General features: G+C 41.2%; 1 protein-coding gene across 1 annotated transcript in view; it reads right to left on the reverse strand.

Moving 5' to 3' along the window:
* Window positions 1–11096: 11096 nt before the first annotated feature.
* Window positions 11097–23171, reverse strand: part of LOC133840151 (mucin-5AC) — a 39781-nt gene continuing 27706 nt past the window's right edge. Inside the window, 4 exon segments of the mRNA XM_062271824.1 lie at window positions 11097–18323; window positions 18325–18440; window positions 18442–18787; window positions 21503–22127. Of these exon segments, the coding sequence (XP_062127808.1) occupies window positions 11813–18323; window positions 18325–18440; window positions 18442–18787; window positions 21503–21831 (7302 nt within the window). The 5' untranslated portion in view covers window positions 21832–22127 and the 3' untranslated portion in view covers window positions 11097–11812.

Below are 23171 nucleotides of genomic sequence, written 5' to 3' on the forward strand. Positions count from 1 at the left end.
GACTGCAGTAAGAGGGCTGTGCTCTAAGCACAACAACAGTGCCAACAACAACAACAACAACAACGATAATAATGGGGGAAAAAATACAACGAGTAGAAGATGGCGAAATGCGAGCGAAGCAAAGAAATGTATGCTTTACATCAAAGGATATAATTTAGGGGTCTTAAATAAATTAATACGCCGTCTGGTTTAAATTTCAAACTTTTTTAATCTGCTTGCTCTATCCACATGTGTTTGTGTGTGCCAGTGGATGTGTGTATTTGTGTGTGTGTGGGAGGGTTGGAGGGTGTGTGCGTGGGTGTCTTTTTGGCGCCAGCCGATAACAAGCGACCGCTTTGGGGCTTGAGGCCAAAAGGACTTAGTTAACGTATTTTAGGCACATGTCAAAGGCTCCGGTTAACAAAGTTTTCAAGTAGTTACAAATTAGTTTTTACTTTCGCCCCTTTTATTTTTAGGTATTCCGAGTATGAGGAGATAAGCCCCAGCCAAAAGTACGACTAATGAAAACCCCGAAATGATAAATCAACGACAAATGCACTTAACTTATGCGAGAAGCCAAAAATGTTATAATTGGCTAACTTCCGTTGGACTTTTCGTGCTTATAAGGTTTGCTAACAAGGTATTTATTTAACTTATTTTACAACATTCAATTTTTCTATTTGCTTCTATTAATGAAAGGTTATTTTTACTTTATTTTGAAGTCAACTATGAGAAATAGACATAGAAAAAAATGACTTTTAAATTAAAAATTTCATAATTAATAACTTAAAAGAGTCTTGCAATTTGAATATTAAATTAAATATTGTATATTTCTGTAAATTCCCTCCGAGCCTTAGAGTTTTCAGTGTTTTCTTGAGTTTTCTTTCATACTATTTAAATTATCTAATAAAAGAAAGGCTTTTCAATTGAATTATATTTGTCAGTTGGCCATAAACATATGATATTTGACATTTGATGATTGCCAACTAATAACTATAATTCGAATGACTTAAAAACCTCTCGCTTTTTAGATAACACAAATAAAATGATATGTGCCATAAAGCACTCTTAGCTGTTAGAGATTTAATAAAAACATTAAAATTTATGAGTTCAAATCTTTAAGAATTTTGGGAATATGAATCTAAATCTTAGAATCATATGAGATGAAAGATTAGATAAATTATTTGTTTTAGTTTTTCACACCATTTCAGTTATAAATTGTTATTAGTTATTATTAGTTTAATATCATAAAATATGCATGCATTATTTGTAAATCATAACAAACTGTGTGATGGCTTTAATGCCTGTATTTTTGCACATATATCGCAAGAGGGTATAAAACATTGATTTAAATATCGCATATGCTTTCAGTGGGCATTGCATTTCATTTTGAAAGGATTTACATGCAACAGTAACGCATTCATTGTCATTCTCTGTGGCCCGAATGTGTGCCCCCTGACGTGAGTGACGAGTTTGATTTGAAATGCATGATTTTTATGTGTGCAAGTGAGTATGAGTATGCGTATGCGTATGAGTATGAGTATGAGTGTATGGAATATGAATATGAGTATGAGCATGAGTGTATTTTGCCCATCGAGTGGCCACAACAAAAGCCCAGCATAACGGCGCTGCTTAAATTTGTTCAGCGAGCGCATAACAACCGTATGAACATGATGAATTCATAAATATAAATAAACCTTTCATTCCATATGCAATGATGCGTACATTGTTCCCGTTGTACGCTAACCAATGGCTATTGTGAATGAGCTGCATTTTGTGTCAGCCACAACAGATATTCGACTGAGTGATACCGTTTAAAATGGCGAGGCTGAATACCTTAATCAATCGGTGTTATTAATATGATTCACATTCAATTGCTTTCAAATTAAATTAACTGCAATTGACATAACTCTTCAATATGTTCAGGTATTAAGAAAACTTAAATTATTTATTATCATATCATTAGGCATTGCAAACAAATGAAATTTCGCTTAAATATATTCACGTGTTAAACTTAAGCTATGTTTTGTGCTTATTTCGTTTAATGTTGTATTATTTATTTATTTATTAACTATAATAGATGATAATAAATATACATAAAAAATATAAATATTTGAAAATGTTTTTTCTGGGCTTGTTAAACTTTACATAAAGATATAAAACGATATAATATTTTAAACAGAGGTAGCGTCTAGTCAATAGACTTTATCTTTATCACCAGTAGGAAGCAGTATTATTTGAGTTATTAGCCATATTAGCCCACATATTAAATAATCAAAGGTTATTTCTACAACCAACATTACATGTATTTGTTAATATTTTATGTTATTTTTGCATTAAGGTATTTAAGTTAAGATTAAACGACTAGTATTTATTTATCAGGTGCAATGGACTTTAGTCTTAAATGTATTATATATATATTAATATTACTATTGTACTATAAAAGATAGTTTTTACATAGTTTGCATAGTTTTGTTTTCCTCTATTTGGTGTAATAATCTCCAAATATTATTAATAACATTTTCTACTTATTATTGAAGTGCTGCTAATAAATTGTTTGGATTCACAATATATGTATATATTTTTCGTTTGGTTTCTAAGAAATAATTTAATAAATCTTATAAAAAAATTCTTACTTTAAAGTCGATGTTTTAATTTTAATTAAAAAAAAATATTAACAGCATTTTCTAGTGAAGAAAAGAGAATAGTTTTTTTTTTAGAAAATATACATACATATATTATTAGTGTGGATAATATCATGTGAAAATGAATCTGAATTTCACACATTTGTTCTATAGTCGATCTTACAATGCGTGTTCCCCATTTAGTTTACCCACGCAGCAGTCAGCTGTTAGTCGACGCATATCCACAACTGGAAACCGGCAATAACTAAACTTTGCTGACCATTCCGAGGTGGTGGGGGAAAGAGGAAGCTGTAGTAGAAAGGGTGGCGTAGGGGAGGGAGGCGCGTAGGGAAAAAGGGAAAGCAGACATCAAAAGCAAACGAAGCAATCAAAATAATGGCGCCAAATGCATACAATGAAAATAATTGCCGGTAATCCTTGGCTACTAATTTGTGCACGCTTCGTTGCTGGTGTTCATGCTGTAGTTGTTGTTGTTGTTGCTGCTGCTCTGATTGTTGCTAGTGTTTGCTGGTGTTGTTGGTGTTTGCTGCTGTTGCTTATTACACACGTTCAGAGAGTTTTAGCGTTCGCCCGCAGTGCCACTTTTCATTATTTATGAAAGCTTATTTGGCATGAAAACGGCGCTTGCTTTTACGGGTTCGAGTTGCCGCAGAACCACACCACACCACACACACACACACATAACACTAACACACACCCTTTCACACTCTCACTGAGTATGTTTAGATGTTTTCTCATATATTTAACTTGTAGGTTAGTTTATGTTTATGTAGCCTGCCTCTCTCTCTATCTCTCTCTCTTTCTCTCTCTCTTTCTCTCTCTCACATCTATTCAATTTTTTCCCCGTTCGCTCTGTGTGTAAGTGTGTGTGCTTAAATACGTATTTGTTTTGTAGGCCGTAATTGGGCGCAATGCAATATGCGCCAAATAAAACACAGTTCGCATACAAATTTATTTTGATAATTCGCATTTTCCCATTAATTGCGCTCAACCATTTGCAATACTTTATTGCTCACATTTCTGTTAAAACAGATTGCTTTCCACCAGTTGAAACATTCAATGCAAATTACGCTACAAATCAAGCATTGACTTTAAGTGAGAATATTCTCAGGCTAAGTTAGTTGATAATCGAAACAAGTAGTAGATATATTATTTATTTATTGTGCTCACCCATTTGCAATACTTTATTGCATATATTTCTGTTAAAACTGATTCCCTTCTACCAGTTTAAACAATCAATTCAAATGATGGTACAAATCCCGAATTTAAGTTAGAATACTTTACAGTTCGTTATAAACCAAATAAAAAGTAAATATATAAAATAATAGTTGATATATTCTCCCATTTTCTGACTTTACTCTATGTTAAATCTGACTGCTTTCCTCCAGCTAAAATAGTGAATTCAAAGTAAAAGATAAATTAAGAATTCTAGTTCACCCATTTGCAATATTTTATTGCTGACTTCAATTTCACTTAAGAGTGACTATTTGCTATTTTAAAAGATTCACTTGAAAGTAAGGTACAAATCAAGAATTCTAGTAAATTCATTTTAGCAGTTAACTTGACTTAAATACGAATACTTTCGGATTAAGTTTCGTCATAATCGAAATAAGTCGTAGACATAAAAATTATTTATTTTGCAACGCTTTTTTTAAAGCTGACTACTTTTCCCATGTTAAAACTTAGCATTCAAAGTTAGATACAAATCAAGAATTCTAGTAAATTCATTTCAGCAGTTAACTTGATTTCATTAAGAATACTCTCAGGTAAAATTTCCTTTTATGCCATATAACTCGTAGGTATTTAAATTATTTATTGCTAAGTTGATTTCTGTTGAATGGTTAAACAGGTTAAGTGTTCCGACATCTTTGAGTGGGTGCAAAAAACTTTGCCCAAGGCAACTGTATCACCACCGTAATCATCATCATCATCATCATCAGAGCGTAGCTCATCATCAGCAGTGTATCCATCTAATTAAATTTGTATACTTACATGACTTTTAAATCGCCTGCTGTCGTCGGACATGTTAAATTTAATTACTGAAATATGTGTCGCATAAACAAGTTGGCAAAGAGTTGCAAATGAAAACAGTTGGGTAGCTGTGACAGCAACACCAACAACAACACCAACAACTACAGCAACAATTTGACAACCGCAGCGACTACAAGCGACTAATTTTAAATGCAAGCGTTTCGAGCATCCAACACAAAAAGGGAAGCAGCTTACAAAAACAAAAACAAAAAAAAAATGCAAAATTTAAATCAGAATTTGCGGTCCAGCGTAAAACATGCAAGGCTTACACACACACCAATATTCACCAACACACATTTAGAAAATATGGTCAAATGCAACAGCCATGCGCTGCCAGAACACAATATGCTCTATACAAAGCAGCTGGGAATTCACAATAATTTATTTAAATTGTCAAACATTTGCCAGCAAACCTATAATTAGGAAATACAAAAAAATAAATACGTATGCACACAGCATTAAAAAAATATATAGAAAAACCAATGGAGAGCTTTTACGCTAAATTAGATGCAAAAATTCATTTTATTTTAAAGCATATTAAAAAGCTGATGTCGTAAACAAACAAAAGTTTGTTGGCCGTTAAATGCAACAACTATGATTTCAAAAACAAAAACTTTAGTTATTTAGTGAATGAAAGCTGTAAAAGATTTAATACCAGCGCTTAAGATAAATCTGTTTATCAAACTAAGAAGAACTAAGAACTTTTAAAGCTACTTGTTAACACCTAAACAGCACAGACAAACAGACGTTTATTTATTTTGCTAACAGACGGCGAAAACTTTAATAAGAAATATGTGAGTTCAATTTGATTATATTGTTTTAAACTTAATTATAAACTAAGCCAATTTTCCGTGCAAGTTTCAACTGAATTCGCAATCAATTCGCCTTTTGAATACACCCTTTAAGTGGTTGTGAGTGCATGGTATATAGACATTTATAAACACTCGATACAAAAACGAAGCTCGTGTAGATAACAAAAACTTGTTTAGCAACCATTTTTGGTTGTGCGGTACTTTTGCCTTGTTGTTGTCGTTGTTGTTTGTAGTGTTGCTGCTTTATCGTTTGGCAACGCTGCCGGTTGTCCACACATATACATACAGGCGGCAGCCTGCCGACATCCACATGGACATGGACATGAGACTCACTAACTGGCCCAGACCCAGACCCAGAGCCAGACTCAGAACGAGACCCAGACCCAGACTTGGAACCCACTCTTTCTCCCTCTCTCTCTTTGTGTCTCTGTCTCTTTTTCGATGTAGTGGCGGCGCCATGCGGAGCTGATGTCTAAAATTGTTTACATACATTTATATACATATATGTGTGTGTATACACACAGTATAACAAAGTAAGTATGTGTGTGTAAGTGTGTGTGGTGTGTGTGCGTGTCAGTGGGCTACCCCATGGGGCATGCATGCAGAGTCATGTCTGGCGTTTTCTTGTGGCCAACTCTTGTCGCCATTTGGCCAACGGCTAGTGGCAATATTTATCGCACGTCAACTGGACGCTGCGCTGCGTGTTGCAAATGATTTCAATTTCAGGTTGATTCTCTCGGATTTAGTTCACAGCATTTGACTGTGCCAGATGCTGTTGTTTTTACTGTTCTTGTTGTTGTTGCTGTTGACGTTGACGTTGTTGTGGCTGCTTCAAGTGTTCTCATTTCAATGGTCCCAAACCACAAAGCCAAATACATAATTCTCAAAATATATAACATAAATTTCCACAAGTTGCCTTTGACTCGACTGCTGCTGCTGAGCTGAGTTGGGTTGCTGAGGGAAATGGGGAAATAGGGAAATGGGAGAGAAAACAGTGTAACTGCGCTTTCACTTTTCGCGCTCAAATTAATCCTTGGAGTGTTGCCTGCCTTTAGCTTTTTGCTTTTTTCAAATTATCGTTCCCAAGTTGTGTAGACAAATGTGCCAGGTCTCTAAACTACTTGCCATGAAAATTGTGTTCCTCACTTTCATCTAGTTGTCGGTCTCTCTCTCTCTCTTTCTCTCTTTTTCTCTGTGTGTTTTGCATCGTAATTTTTCTAGACTGATTGCAGCAGTTGCATTTACCATGGGCAGCAAATGAATTGAATAATCCTTACCTCATAGAAGCAAAGTAAATTCAGGTTTTCAAATATTATTTATATGTAAATTTCAATTGTATGACTTGGCATTAACTCACATGGAATTATCACGACTCAATTGCTAATTGCCATCATTCAAATGAAACGTGTTTGATTTAAGCTTTAAATTCTATTAAAAGTTACAATGTATATTGCATAATTTTTGTAATAAAGCTTTTAATGCCGCAACAAATAGAATTCTTTATTGCAAATTAAATTCAATCAAGCAAACATTCATTTAAATAATGATTGTGCATTACTTATAGCTGCTATCATTTAGAGAGTGAGTGGTATAAAACTTAATTAACTACGCTTTGCTTCGACTTTATTAAATTTCAATTTAGAAATTATATTTTAGCTTAATGCTTGTACATGATTTGGCTTTGTTTTGACTTTTACTTTAATGAATTTCAATTAAACATTATTTGCAAACAGAAAGAAAACATGTGCTAAATTCAAGAATAAAATCTTGAATTATGATGCCAAAATTGAATGAAAATAAATTTCGAAAAGCTCTTAAATTAAGATTTTCGATTTTCATTTCGACCCAGAATAAAACATTCGTGAAGCAAGTTGTTAAGTTGTTGTTATTTTATGATTGGTTTCTAAGATAAAAAAATCTTAAATCAAGATTTACAATCTACTTTTCAATTTAGATATCTTTCGCTTTATGCTTAATTTTAATTTTTTCAGTGACTTTATTAAGTTTTAAATGCTATTAAAGTTTAGGTGAATTCATTTGATGATTGGATTCATTTTTCTTTATTCTCAGATAAGCTGAATAAATGCTGCTGCTATTTTTCTTTTTAATTAGTTTTTAGCTGCTGCTTGCCATTGTACTGTAGCTCAATTGACCCAATTGCATTGCCTGCACTTCGATATCTGTTACTTTGGCCAAGTTATATATACAAATGTATATCTTATTTAGGTATTCCGCCTCGTGGTGCCATTTGCTGTGAGCTTGGCGGTGGCGGTGGTGTTAGTGGTGGTTTTCTAATTAAGCCACGTTGACAAAAGTGGCCACCAAATGCGTCTCCATTGTGTGATTAGCGCATAACTTTATATAAACTATGGTATATAGCATAAAGTACATGCAATGTATTTGTATTTGTATTGCTGTTGCTGTTGCTGCTGCTATTTCTGTTGCTGGTGGTGCAGTGTAAACGCCAATAAAAGTCAATTACATGCTTGCAATTTGCTAATGTAAATTAATTAGCAGTTGTAACCCCAGAGTCGGTTTCTGTGGTCACCAGTTCATTAAGCGTCAAAGTTTTTTTTTTTGCTTTTCCTATTTCCCCCGATGATGTTTTTTGTGGCCAGCACTAAAAGTTGGACATTGTAAAAAGTTCTGCGCATATATTGGAGTTGGTTTGTATTTTGCATTATCTAATATACATAATGAACAGCAGCGACAGCAACGGCGACAGCGAACAACAACAACAATTCATTAGGAAGGTGGAAATCAAAAATCCGAAAATCGCATTAAGTATACGACACGTGGAGGAAAATAAATACGAGCAAAGCATTCAAGAAGGTGCCGAAGGATGGGCAAACAAAAGCGAAAAGCATGAAATGCAAATAACATTAGCACCGGGGGACAGCAATAACAAGAGTTACCACAGGAACACAGACAACATCAAATTCCATTGTACTTGAAAGGGTTAAAGACATGAACAATATTGTTATTCTTTTTGCTGTTGTTGTCCTTCTTCTTCTTCTTACACTTGTTGTTATTGTTGCCGCTTCCCGTTTTAAGTGACACTTGCGTAATTTCGACAGGTGCTAAGAAAGCAAAAGACGACACTTCACACACAAAAGCGTTAACGAAAACAAAAGGTAAAACGGCATGGAAAACGTTCAGCCAAAGCACGATCCAAAGACCAGCCCAAGCTCAAGTCGAAGTCGTAGCCGAAGCCGAAACTCAAGGAGAAGCAGTTGCCGAAAACGTAAGCGAAACCTTGGCAGAAAGCAGTTGGAAGTAAAAAAGAAACGGAAAAAGGAAAAGTTCGTTGAACAACAATTACAATGAGCGGATGATGGGCAGACGTTGGGCCAACGGGTCGAATGCTTGTTGCCTTGGCTTGCCTTGGACATTGTGCAGCTGTCGCATTGTTCCAGCAGCAGTAGCAGCAGCAGCGGCAGTGGCAGCAACAAAAAATACTTTTCTTATTACACAATACAATAAAAATAATAATAAAAAAATAATAATAATAATAATAGTTACAAGCGTGGCACACAATGACAGATTTGTCTTCCCCCTTTTTTTTCGTCGTCGTCGTTGTTGTTGTTGTGTGCTGCTGTTATATTTGTAGTTATTGTTGACGCAACACGTGCGGAAATAAATTGCGACTTTGCCATAACAACTGCGAGAAAGGAGAGAAAAAAAATTACCGAAACGAGGGAAATAACCAGCGGAAGCATTTTGTTGTAAACAACAACGATGGCAACGCAATGGAGGCAGCTTCCAAACAACTGACAGCAATACAAATTTTTGCAAATTAGTTGCACTTTAGTGTTATTTAGTGCATAAAGCGTCGCGACTCGCAACTTGCGACTCGCTACTGCATGACAAATTAGCAGCATAATAAAGTGGTCCACTCCACTGTACATAAGTATTGTAAGGATAATACGCAGCATTTCATGCTTTATATTCAACATAAAAACACAAAAAAAGAACTAGGAAGTGAAGCCATATTTGGATTGTTGACGATTGCATACTCTTGCCTAACAGTCTATTTTCATATTTGTTTTATTATGTGTGAATTTGAAACAATTTTCAATTCGATAAAGTTGTCTTTAGTTGTCTTTGCATTTTCTTTATTTGTTTCTATTTAAACCATTTATTATTTAGTTTATTTTTGCTTCCATTATATTCTTTATTGTAGTAATTCTTTAAGGCTTAAATTGGTTTGTTTGTGCTTCAACAGATATATTTCACTCAATAAATAAAATTGAGAAAATTCAAAATAAGTTATGTTTCGGAGGATGCGGAATAAACAGAGATACTCAACTCAATACTCAACTTTATGCATTCCAATTATAAATAAATAAATATAAATGCTTTACTTAGTTAATACAACTGTTCAAATATCCGCTCTTAGGGTATATAAGTATCTATATATAGACCAACAACTGTCTAACATCTACACAGATTTAGAGAGCGCGCTGCATTTCAGTGGCTTCTGTTGCTGTTTCTATTGCTGTGTTGTGCTTGGCTGTGCTGTATGTTGCGTTGCGTTGGCAGAGACAGTTGGTAGTCGCCCATTGACACTGTATATAGCATGTGTGCATGTGTGCGTGTGTGTTGGTGTGCGTACTTATAAAGCGGCGCCTGTGTGTATGCTATATATTCAGCTTGTGGCTGCCCGCAGTCGTTAGTCCTGAGTCGTTTTGCCTTTTTTTGCTGTTCCTATTGTTGTTGTCGTTCTCGTTGTTGTTGTTATGTTTTTCTGCGTTTTTTGAGTTTGCCACAGTTGGCTGCCTGGCAATTGTTTGGCCTAAAAGTATGCTACTTGTTTCAGTGATTTCGTACCCACACACACACACAGGCACGTGATAGCTGCAAAAACCGCATAGAGCTTTTAAAAAAACACTAACAACAAGTACGACATGCAAGTGAGCAAGCGTCCGCAGTTGTCGACGTCGAAGTTGCCAACGCAACCGCAGGGTTCCCTGAACAGCAACAGCAACAACAACAACAACAACTTGAGCAACAACTACAACAAGCGACAAGAGCAACCAAGTCGTGTACACAAAAGTTTGACAAAGTTGCAGCCAGTCGTTTCATGCCCACAACAACTCCCAAACGTGCAACAAACACACACTGCCCCACAAACAACGCCTTTCGCTCTCTCGTTCACTCTCTCACTATTTCACTCACGCACATTCGCACATTGCTGTTCAGATTTCATTATAAGCATCGCTTATGTGTATTCTTGTTAAATATTAATTAAAATATGTGCAATTCTTGTTGTTGTTGTTGGTTTTCGGCATGTCTGTGCGTGTTTGGCTCTGTTGCCTGCCTTTGGCCTACATAAAACTTCATACACCCTGTAAAACTATATACTAACTTGAGCTGAATTGCTTTTCTAAAGCAACGATTGGAACGTCTGTTATGTGTAGAACAATGTGTATTAAGTGTGTTTGTGTGTCTATGCTGTGTGAGATAACTTGTTACTTCATTTTGTTGTTATTGGCAAAAACATGCTCCACTCTGCTTGTTTGCCTCGAAGCAGTGCACTGCACTGGCAAGCAGTGCAACCGCAATCGTGTTGCCTACTTTTAGGCTGCTGATGTATTTACCAATCATTTTGCAAGAGATTTGAGCCTTTTTGTTTATTTCATTTATTTATGTATTTATTTAGATTTTTAAACTTACATATTAGCATACATAACTTTGAGTTTGCGTAGTGTTAAAGTTTATTTTACTAAATTACATTTGTATTGTTGTTGTTCGTTTTGTTCTTGTTGTGTTTGTGTTCGGGTTTGTTGCCAAAACATGAACGCACATTTTGATTGCATTTGCATTTGCATTCGCAGCCAATTTGTTTAACTTTATTTATATAAATATGTATATATGCTTTATATTTTTATTTTCATTTGGATTTTAATTTTTATTTCATTTGTTTGCGGCAAGAGGCAAAAAAATGCGCCCCATAACAATTGAATATAATTTTTTTTATGCCTAAATTTGCAAACTGCAAACGGCAAACTGCATTTAAAATATTTGGAATTCGTATTCACGTATTTATTTAATAAAATTGGGCATGAAAAAAACGCATATTTATATATATATATATCGTTTGTATATATGTATGTATTGCTGAATAATATTTTCAGTTTGCTGCACATCAATCTCGTATCATTGAGTCGGACGCTGGGCTGGACTGAGGACGCGGGATTAAGGCACAGCAATAAGAACATTAAAAATAGTATTAACTTAATTGCGGGCATTTTGCAGATTGGCAAAATAAATTCACTATTAATTGAAAGTTTTAACAAAATTTCATAAATGTTTGGCTTACTTAAAACATGTAAGGGGACCTGTTCATGGCAGCAGACGGGGATTGAAGCGACCCATGAACAGGATCATGCCCGTCGGATTGTGGCGCACGAAATAGAGGAATGGCTTATCGAAGCGCAGCCGAGGAGCATCTGGCACACGTGCCTGACGAGGACGCAATGGGAGCGGCAATTCCAAAAACTTAGGATCCAGCAGATCATCGTAAAAGCCACGACCCAATGCCGACTCCTGCACCAGCGAACCAAAGTCCACAATTGCCTCAGACGAATCGTAGGCATCATCATCGGTTGTATCCACATCCTTGTTACGCTTACGCAATGGCGGTGCTGGATACATTTCAACATGATGATGATCGGAGATCTTCTCCTCGCCACAAGTGCTGAACGTATTGATTTGTGTCATGTCCGACAAGAAGATATCCCGATTGCCATTACCCGTCAAACCTCGCAGATCAGCGAAGTCCGACTTGAACAGTCCCTTGAGTCCCATCTTCTGCAAACCCAGCGAGGCATTCACAAACGAGCGATGAGAGAAACGCGGCAGTTGCACCTCCATGCCTGGGCGATCCATTAATGAGGTAAGCAGATTGCTCCAAGCGTTCTCTTTGCTGAATGCCTGCTCCACGAGGTTGCGTTCCAATCGATCCAGGTTGTCGGTGGGCGCCACCGAGCTCTGGTGTCCGGGCATTACATAGATGGTGCTAACGGTGTCCTGAATACGTCCGAAGGCCACAATTGTGGCATCCAGCTTTGGTTCATAGCCTGCCGTAAAGCCGGAGCGATAGAGCACAGCGGGAATTGGCACAAGACGACGTTGACGCACTGTGGGATGAACCTGGAAGAACATTTCACCGTCGCGATCTATTGTGGAACCACGCGAGCAATCCGTCTGGAAGAGATTGGCCGATACAGTGGCCAATGGGCCATTGACCCAAACGCTATTTGTACGCAGATATTCCAGCACTTTGCCCATGGTATGACGCTTAACCAAAAGATTGGTGCGTCTTCGCACAATATCGTTGACCACATGAAAATTCACCTCCTCCACATGTCCGGCATACAGTTGCTGTGTCTTCTCCTTGAAGAACGGTAAAATCTTGCCATTGGCACGATCACTAAAGATTTCGCGCACAAATGCCGCTGTTGCAATATCACCCTCCATCGACTGTTCCACCGAGTTTGTGATGTTGCGGAAGATCAAATGTGGATTGAATGTAACCATATCGTCTAGCTTGAGTATTTCGTTCATTTCACCCGAAGTGCTGCCACGTGCGCCGAGGAAAACCATAGACAACATAGAGGTCATAGCAAAAGGTGAAATAACCAGACTTCTGGCCGAACTAATCTTCTCTGAGGTAATGGCCTTCCAGTAGCTGAAAGCGAGTTCATTGCATAGACGGGCAAAGGAGACAACGTCTTCATCGAGTCGCACTGTTGATGCCTCTAAGCCCTGTGAGCTTTGCGGGCTTGGCTCTAGTTTAACGGGTGGTCGTGTTGCTTGTGTTGAGGCGGCCATAAGATTGGTCAAGGAGGCTGGACGCAGCATTGGTCGTTGTTGCTGCTGTTGTAGTAGCTGTTGCTGCTGGGAGTTGGTGTTGGCATTGTAGGGCAGCACCTTGGGTGGCTGGGGCTCCAGCTGATTATTGTAGCCGCCCAGCAGCGAAGGCTGCACATAATACGAGACAGGCTTCAAGGTGTGCAGACGCTTCGTTGTTGCTGGAGCTGTTGTTGTAGTCGTCGAAGTTGTTGTAGTTGATGTCGTTGTTGTTGTTGTGGTGCTGCTACTCAGTGGTTGCTCTGAGGTTGTTGACGTGCTGCTGGGCAACAAAATGGGCAGCTGGTAGCTGGTTTGATCTTCGTCATCTTCCTCATCCGGTTGCTCATTGCCCTGATTGCCATAGCTGGCCAATGGCAAGCTCACCTTGTAGTTTTGCTCTTCCTTCTCATCTTCTGTTGACTGCTCCGTGGACTTGACTGCGCTTTTGTCATGCTCGCCGACTTGGGGTCTAACCACCACGCTGGCCGTTGTCTCTCCCAACTTCACGTAGGGATCTTCATCGTCCAGCTGATATTTCTGTGAGCTTGTCGTATCCTCTTCGGTTATGGTGGCTGTCAATTCATCGGATATGTCTTCCATGGATTCCTCATTCAATTCCAGTGTTTTGACCGTGCTTAGCTCGATTTTTTCCGTCACTTGTTCGGAGCTAAGCGACATGTCTGATTCGGATGATACCACAGTCATATCGCCGGGGATTTCTGTAATCGTTTCTTCAGAAGTCACTTGCTGTTCACCCTCCTTGCTGCTTTCGGTCTGCTCCTCGGTCGCATCTGACTCTGGTTGAGCTGTGTACTGTGGCTGCAACTGCGCTGCATTGGTTACACTATCCTCGACACTTTGCATCGGCTCCAGTTCTGTTTGTGTCGTCTCTTCCTTCTGCGTCTCTTCCTCCTGTTGCAGCTGCTGCTCCGTTGATGTTTGCTCTTGTGCGTCCTGGTAAACAATCGTTGATGCCGCTGCCCCAGTTGTGCTCGTTGTTCTTGTTGTCGTTAGCTCCTCTTCGGTCGGTTTTTCCTCCTCCTCCTTCTCAACGGCAAGCGGCACCTGCGTTTGTGTCTCTTCGTAGTTGGCTGTCGTGGACGTTTCGCTGGCTTCCGCGAGGATTTGTTCGTTGTAACCATTTGTCAACATTTCGGGCATTTGCTCCTCTTCGCTCTCGTTGCCATTGGTGTCCGGTGCATCGGGCTTTTCGTTGTCGTTTTGCTCGACGCTGGTCGACGTTGTCTCCTCCTCATTGACGGTGGTCTCTTTGCTCTGCTCCGCTTCCTCCTCTGACAGCTGCTGTTGCTCGGTGGTTGCCTCCACGCTCACTGTCGTCTCTGTTGCCTGCTCTGTCGCTTGCTCCTTCTCCTGATACTGCTCTGGCTCCTTTTCCTGCTCAAGCGCCTGCTGCTCCTCCTTTTCCTCCTGCTGCTTGTTGACTTCCTGTTTAAGTGGCGCTTCGCTTGGCTTTGTGGCGGCCAAGAGTTCTAGTCGCTGCAGCTCGAACTGCTCCTGCTCATCATCCTCGTCCTGTTGCTGCTGTGCATAGATTTGTGATAGCGACAGCACTGGTACCTTGTATGTGGTGCTCTCCTCGTGCTCTTCCTGCATCTCGCTAAGTGGCAGGGTATTAAGATATGCAGCTTCCTGTTTGATGAGCTCCTCATTGCTGGGTATGATGGTCGTGATTTCCTGAGCTGGTGCTGATTCTGTTGTCGTCGTCGTCGTCGTCGATGTTGTTGTTGTTGCCTTTAGTTGCTGCTTTGGTGGCTTCGGTGGCTGTAACAGGAACGAGGTGTTTAGCTGCGCAAAGTTCGTCAAGCGATGCGAATCATCATCAGCGTCATCGTGCAACTGACTGGGATTGTATTGCTCCTGCTGGGTGATCTGTTGTATCACATCGGACATAAGGAACTCCAGCTCATCTTTCGTCTCGTTGGAGTTCATATGTATATCAGAAACGAGCGTGTTGCTGCCATCGACAAGTGTGGAGGCAACTGTTGCCGCCTGTGTCTGGAAATTGGCCATAGAGATTTGATCGGTTGGCTTGAGTACCTCCAGATTGAGCTGTTGCACCAGATTGGCAATCATGGGCGTTACCTCTGTGCTATCATCGTCGTCATCAGCTGCCGTGGTGCTTTCCGATACTGGTAATCGTGCCACAAGCTCAGTAGTTGCCTCTTCGCTTTCGGAATCCGTTTGCTGATAGTAGCCACTGGTCGTGGGTGCTGTGGACTCTTCTGGCTGCTCGGTTAGCTCAGCAATCACGGCTTCGGGCACTTCGGCATAAAGTGGCTCAAACTTCACCACATGATTGGCTTCCGAAATGGGCTTTGAGGTCGTGGTGGCAGCTGCGATTGCGGCAAGCTTCTCTGCCTGCTTTTGTGCTTCCAGTTGGGCTTGTTTCTGCTTCTCTAAGTCCTTCAAGAATTGCTTTTGCTTCTCCAACTCTTTTTCCATTTCCTTCTGCCTCTCCAACTCCTTTAGCCTCTCCAGTTCCTTTTGCCTTTCCAGATTTTTCTGCTTCTCCATTTCCCTCTGCCTCTCCATCTCCTGCTGCCTCTCCAACTCTTTCTGTTTCTCCAGCTCCTTCTGTTTCTCCAATTCCTTCTGTCTCTCCAACTCTTTTTCCAACTCCTTCATCTTCTCAGACTCTGTCTCAGTTTCCATATCGGAATCGTTTTCGGTTTCATCCAATGGTGCCATGGGCGTGGTCAGCAGGAATTGGGTATTATAGGGCAGCTCTGTTGTCTCTGGTTCCTCCAGGGGCTGGTCTGTCTTTACGGGTTGCTGTGGCAGTAGCTCCATTGGTGGTGAGCTGGTCGAAGCAAAGTATTGCGGTCTTGCGGTTATCAATACCACCGTTGTTTCCTGCTCTGGCTCCACCTCAATGCTGCTGTGCGTTGTCTCCGATGGTTGCTTGTGCTGCTCGCCTAAATCCAAGTGCTCCAGACTAGTGCTGGCATCCTCCTCGTCAAGCATAGTGGCCAGCGTGCTGCCGCCATAGTTGGCTGCCAAAGGTCTTGGGGTATTTATGATAGTTGTGGTTGTCTTGGGAGTTGTTATTGTGGTTGTCGAAGTTGTTGAGCTTGAGGTTGTGGGAGTTGTTGACGTCGTGGTTGTTGTGGGAATTGTGGTTGAAGTGGTGATGGCTGCGGTGCTGGTGCTGCTCACTTGCGTCTTCTTTTTGTTGGCCAACGTCTGCATTTGCTCATTGTTCTCCGCACTGTCGTATTTCACGGGCACGGGCGCCTCATCCTTCTTGTCGCTCGCCAACAGATCCTGTGTGAGGCTCTGTACAATCTGATCCATCGAGAGTATCTGATCCGGCGATAGCTGTGGTGCAGGCGATGGCGAGCTGTGCTGCAGTTGCTGTTGAATCATTGCCAACGATGGCAATGGATGTGGCGTCTTTTTCAGCTGTGTTGCATCGGGTTGGGCAATAAGCACGGGCAGCTGTTCGCTGGCCTCGGCATCGTAGCTGGGCACGGGGTAGACAGGTGCATGAGTGGTGCTAGTGGTGGTGGTGGTGGTTGTCTTTGAGGGCACCGCATTCACATAGCCATAGGAGTGAATTGGTTTGTGGCTCGGTTTGTTGTTCACTTCGTTTGTGGGCTCATTCTGTGGCTTTTGATGGTGCTTGTGTTGGTGCTGCGTGGTTGGTCGCTTGGTTGTTGTTGTGCTGGTGCTGGTGGTGCTCGAGTGCGTTGGTTTGTTGTGCAGCTTCTGATGATGCAATGCAGGCCGCCTGCTTGTGGTTGTCGTTGGCTCAGCGGTGGTTGTTGTGGTTGGCGCAGCGGTTGTGGTTGTTGTCGGCGCAGCTGTGGTTGCTTCTGGCTCTGACTGTGGCTGATGGGGATCTTCTGCTGCTGCTTCGGGCTTCTGAGATTCGCCATGTGGATCCTCGGCGGGATCTTGTGGTTGTGCAGGCTCTGCCTCCACAGAAGGTTCCGTAGTGGTTGTAGGTGTCGGTGTTGTGGATGTTGTTGTTGTTGTTGTTGTGGTGGTGGTTGGCTTGGGCTTCTTGTGTGGACGATGTGGACGTGGTGGCTTCACAGTGCTGACTTCCTGGTGGTGTGGTGCAGAGGCTGCTGCAGCGGGGTCCGTGGATACAGCCGGTGGTTTCGGCTTAGTGGTTGGCTTACGCTTGGGCTTGCTGGGTTTGCTACTGCTGCTGCTGCTGCTAGCGCTGCTGCTGGAGGCAGTGCCGCTGCTGCTGCTGCTGGTTGTGCTAGTGGCTAGTCCTGGCGTGCGTGTTGGCTTACGCTTCTTCTTCTTGTGCGTGGTGGACACTGGTGCTTGGGTGGTTGTTGACGTTGCCTCTTGAGCAGCGGGATCTTCCTCTGCAGGAGCTGCAGCTGTGGTTGTGGTTGTTGGTGCCACTGTCGTGGTTGTTGTGGTCGTCGTGGTGGTTGTCTTCTTCTTGTTCTTCTGCTTGTTGCCACTGTGATGCGTTGTGCCGCTTGTGGTGTTAACGGTGCTATTTCCCTGCGCTCCACTGGGTTTCTTCACACGATGTGGTTGAGTGGGTTTGCGCTGCACATTAGCGGGTTTCTTGGCCAGCTGATGATTGGAGACAATCTTCTCAGTGGTGCTGGAATGACTTGCTGCACTCGTCGATGATGTGGGCGTGTGTATAATCTCCTGATTGTTGTAGAACACACGGCGCGTGGTTGTCTCTGGCCGAGGCTTCACAGTGGTGATGGGACGCTTCTGGTAGATGGGTTGCATGTTCACCACATCGAAATCATGCATATTGGCCGCCGACTGTTGATACTGCTCAATGCCCGCGTAGACAGATTCCATGGGATCGAGTTCCTCTTGCACCACTTGTGGTGTCATCTCAGTGGTGCTCTTGGTGGTGCTGGGCTTGCGTTTGTTGCCTGGCTTGCGCTTCGACGGCTTCGGTTTCTTCGTTACACGCTGCGTTGTGGGCACAGCTCGTGTTGACGTGTCCAGCAGTTCGGATTCGGGTGTCATCACAACCTGTTGCGGCTTGGGAAAAGATGTCGCCACCTGTGTTCCCAAAGATAGCTGGCAATATAAGCGACCATGATGAGGAAACATCAGGTGTGTCCAGCACTGGCAGGAACTGCTCGGCAGAGTTGTTTTTTTGTGGAGCTGCTGGCCACCTCTTTGTTGAGCACATTCTGCACTCGATTCACAATATCCTGGACATTCTTTTCCGGCTCATGTTCGGTTTGTGGTGGTGTGTGTATAATTGATGGTCCTTCGCCATCACCGTTCGCCACAATGCTCTGGATCTCTTGCATGGTCATCAGACGCTTCACCAGTTCGCCGTGCTCATCGAAAGTGTAGAACTCATAGCGATCGGGATTCAGCAGATCAATGGGACTGGCAACTTGCAACGAGGGCTGCGGCTTTGGCACTTTATGGCCCAGTGCATCCGTAAACTGTGGCTCATTGCCGTCGAGCACCACGGAGACCGAGGAAACCACGCTAAATGACACAGACAGAGAGACAAAGAGAAGAAAAAGACAGAGCATATGTTATCGAGTGTCAGACAATGATTAATGACAAATAAATGCGATTATGCTGTGCTTGCAACAAAAAAACCGCGGAAGAACGCTGAAGTTGTGTGCTGGGAGTGATTTACTGTAAGTTACTTTCCAAAAAAAAAATAAGTAAGTAAAGAATTTATTGAATAACTACTTATTTTCTTATTGTGAGGTAAGAGGTAACAAATATTAAAATTTTCAAATTATAAGTATACATATCAACAAGTTATTATACCCTTGCACTTTGCGTGTACCGGGTATAATAACGAACAGGCAAAAGAAATGTTGGACGCAAGTCATGCTGCATACTTTGCGGCGCATTCGCTTGGCATTTTAATGGAAATTGAATGGTATGCAATCGTTGCAAAAAGTCACAGAGTCACGCTCTGATGATGCCGCCGCAACTCCCCGTTTTTTATCTCCCCTCCCCCTCCCCCCCCCATGCTGGTTGCATTGGCAACCATCTCGCGCGGTAGTTAGTTAACATATTTACATGCAGCACAGCGCACACATAAACACATACTCGTATATGTACTCCTACAATCTCTCACTGTGAATGACAGCGAGCACATCATTAACATTTCTGCACGTGAGCCGAGGCATGCCTCGTCATATGCAGCTGCTGCCCCAATTGCTGTTGTTGCTACTACTACTGTCTTTGTTGTTGTTGTTGTTGTTGTACTAGCAGTAGGATCTAGCTGAATAGCTAAGTGCATGTCAGAGTTATGTCTATCTATCTGCGCTGCCTGTCTGTCTGTCTGTCTAACGCGCTCTTCATTATCCCAGCTCAAATCACAGCTGCCGCATGAGTGGCAAAAATCTAAATAATTCGCCAAAATTATGTATAATCATTTGCGAATATTTAAACACTTTGGGTTTAGCCTTTCAACCTTTTATCTAGATTTACATATTTTAATTCAATGAATATAATTACTAAAATATTATGTTCGTTTTGTTTATTGTGAAATAAAATCGCAGAATTTAACTGATTAACCTCGATTACTTGTGTGAAAACTGTCTCTTTATACCAAAAGAGTATTACTTTAATTATGATTATTGTAATAACAAAGGTTAATAATTAAAAATGACAGGGAAAATAAATTAAAGTGCAAACAAAATGAGAGGTCTTTGAGCGGTATTATATTACTACGTTAAATTGAAATTGCAAATACTTTCTCAGCGAAGGGGTTTAAATATTTATCTGCCAAAAACAGAAATTGTAATTTACTTTCTCTATATACAATACGTATATATTAATGTATTGCTATATATAATTTGGCTGACGAATTCAGATGAAATTCAAAAGCGAAATTGAAACAGAGATGGAGAAAAAATAACAAGTATAATTTGAATAGCAGATTTACATTTACATTTTCGGCTCTTTCTTTTTTTGCGTTGTTGAATGTTTTTGGCGTAGCCAAAGGATATTATTGTACGTAAGAATTTGTGCCAACGGCAATGACAGAAAATGCATTAAATTGCCAATAAATTAAATACAATTTGTTGGCAAAGCAACGTAATTTATGCATTGCATATCCAAGTGCTGTATATAGTGTGTAACCCTTGGGGTAGTCGACTGAGGGTTATAATACACAGATTGCCCTTACTCCGATATCAACTTAAACATCATCAGTATTATCTATGTGGCAGCTGCTCGTAATCATTATCTTCCGACTAACGGACAGACAGATAGAGAGACAGACAGACAGACAGACAGATTGACTACCATATGCCGCTGGCTGTGAATTTGTTTACGCTCTGAATTAATGTGAAAGCAGGAGGATGAGGAGGAGCTAAAGGAGAGGTTGAGAGAACCTTGCCCTGAAGGTTAACGAAATTCATAACGAAAACAAAATATTAATTTTCATTTTCATTTTGCTTTTAGCTTTTGCTTTTCCTTCGCTTTTTTCCCACTTACTTTTTGCCTTTGCACTTCAATACATGTATTTTTTTTATGTGCAAAAATTGTTTTGGGCCAGAGTTCGCTGTTGCCTTTAGCTGCACTCTTGGGGTCTGCAGCACCAACACCACCACTTAGTTGCCCCAAACCGAAGGCCACACTGCCACACAGCCACACTGATTAGCATTGATTTGAAGTTAATGAGCACTCAATTTGTGCCTCGCCTGCTATTATGTTTATTTTTTTTTGGTTTTTCGTTGTATTCTTGCCCGTTCTATTATATTCTATTTTCCCATCCCGGTTTTTCGGTTTGAACGTTGTTGGATTTTAAACAGAGCGCCGCAAGGTATGCCACGTGTTTTATTGCTGCTTTGCCATCAAGTGGCGTGATGCGGTGCGGCGCCTGTTGAGCAAATTAATTAAAATACTAAGGCATTTGCCAACTGACCAGACTTAGACCCTCAGCCCAGACCTTCATCCCACGCCCACACCCACGCCTACGTCCACGAACAGCGGGCCAACAACAAAAGAGAAATTCTATTTCAATTAGTGGGAAAAATTGCAAAAAGCTGTACAAACAAAAGACTTTTGCCTAACAACAGCAGCGACAACAACAAGCACAAACAATGCCAAAGCAAATGCAGAGGGAGACAAGAGGGAGGATGAGGATGAGGACGAGGAGTCTCGACTGCCTTGCAACCCCTCCATAAAAGTTAAAATCGCGCTCACGTCAGCCAAAAGAGTCTGTGCACTCACCTGGAACCGATGACTTTCTTTGATGCCTCATCCGGCGACGTGAATGTTGCGGATGTTGTGGCCGTGGCATGCGGCAACTTCTCCTCCTGCTTTGGCATAACTGCCTCGTACACAATGGCTGGTTGCATAGCAGCAGCAGCGGCGGCATCATTCCCGTGGCTGGACACACTCGATGTGGTCAGATAGGTGTAGATAGGCTGCTGCTTCGTCTGATGTGCTGCTGCTGGGGTGCTGCTGGTCTTGGGATAGGCCGCGACAACGACGAGTTCACCCAGCACCAGGCACAGGCACAGCAGCCCAAGCGGCTGTAAACTGCGCAGGGAACGCATTGTTTCCTGCCTAGAGTCCTCCAGTCCTCTGCTCTCAGCTTCTTTCCACTCTCCTCTTTCTCGCTCTCTCCCTGTTGCTGTCTGTTCTGATTGTTTGTTGTCTCTCCCACTCAGCAGCTCCTGTTTTTCTTTTCGCTTGCTGTTTTTCTGTTTTTATTTGAGCTTGAGTCTTATCTAAAAATTGTTCTTAGCCGCGTGACCTTTTCGGGCCAGCTTTGGGTCGTAGTTGTTGGCTGTTTAATGTTGAAGCTCGGACGTCAGCGTCGCTTGCGTAAACATGAAGCGAGCGTCAAGAGCTGAAAAGTAAAATGAAAAACTAATTAATGCAATGTTAATGAAAATGCTCTAGAAAATATATATGTACGAGTATAGCAAGTAGTATTATTAAACAGATAGCACAGTTCTCTCTAGCTCTAGGAAATGTATTCTTGTATAAATTTGTACATTTACATAAAGCTAGCATTAAAGTGCTCGACAAGTTGCAACAAACTCCCCTCGGTATAAGTGTGTGTATGTGTGTGTGTGGCATACTTTTAGGCTGTCATAATCAGGCAACCACGCAAATTGCCCAGGAACCTGATGCCCAAGCCGCAACTCGCTAATGCGCCTGTAATTATGCTAATAATAACGAGGCTGCCACATGACTCTCTCTCTCTCTCTCACTCTCTCTTCTGTGTGTGTGTGTGTGTCTATGTTTTGGAGGGCTTAAACTGCCTTTTGCTGTTTGGAGGCAGCTGCAGCCTCGTCTTCGCATCGTCTTGCTGCACGCTGCTGGCTCCTGGCATGCTTTCAATACCCCAACCTAAAGTGCACCACAATTTAGACATAAGACGCAAGGATCTGCAAATGCAACATACATAAGTGGCAGAGTGCGAGTACGTGTTCTTCTCTATGTGCATGTGTGTGTCTATATATTTCTATCCTCATATATGTGTCCAACTTCAGCGGCTGTTGCTTTATCCAACAACTGCTTCAGCTTCTGTTTCAGCTAGAACAAGTTTTGGCATTAGTTGGGGGCTTTAAAGCCTTAGTTTGCCTTTAATTAACACTGCTCGCATGGCGTATTCACAGATCAACTGACACAGGGCTTATCATTTGTATAAATCTCTAGCTGACAACTCAGTTTTTACTATGCATAAGCATTTTTGTACCCAACTAACTATAGCTTGACAATGGGTATATGCATGATTGTCAAACAAATTTGTATTTCTGAACTTTAATTTTCAAATTCAATATTTAAAATTAGTTTGAACTTCCTCTTTAACTCATTTATTTATACTTATGTCTACATTTGCACACATAAGTAGTTTCTGAAGTAAGTTAAAGCCTTGAGCAGTTGT

Source organism: Drosophila sulfurigaster, chromosome 3 (assembly GCF_023558435.1).
Source record: "Drosophila sulfurigaster albostrigata strain 15112-1811.04 chromosome 3, ASM2355843v2, whole genome shotgun sequence".
In the NCBI taxonomy this organism is placed as follows: Eukaryota; Metazoa; Arthropoda; class Insecta; order Diptera; family Drosophilidae; genus Drosophila; species Drosophila sulfurigaster.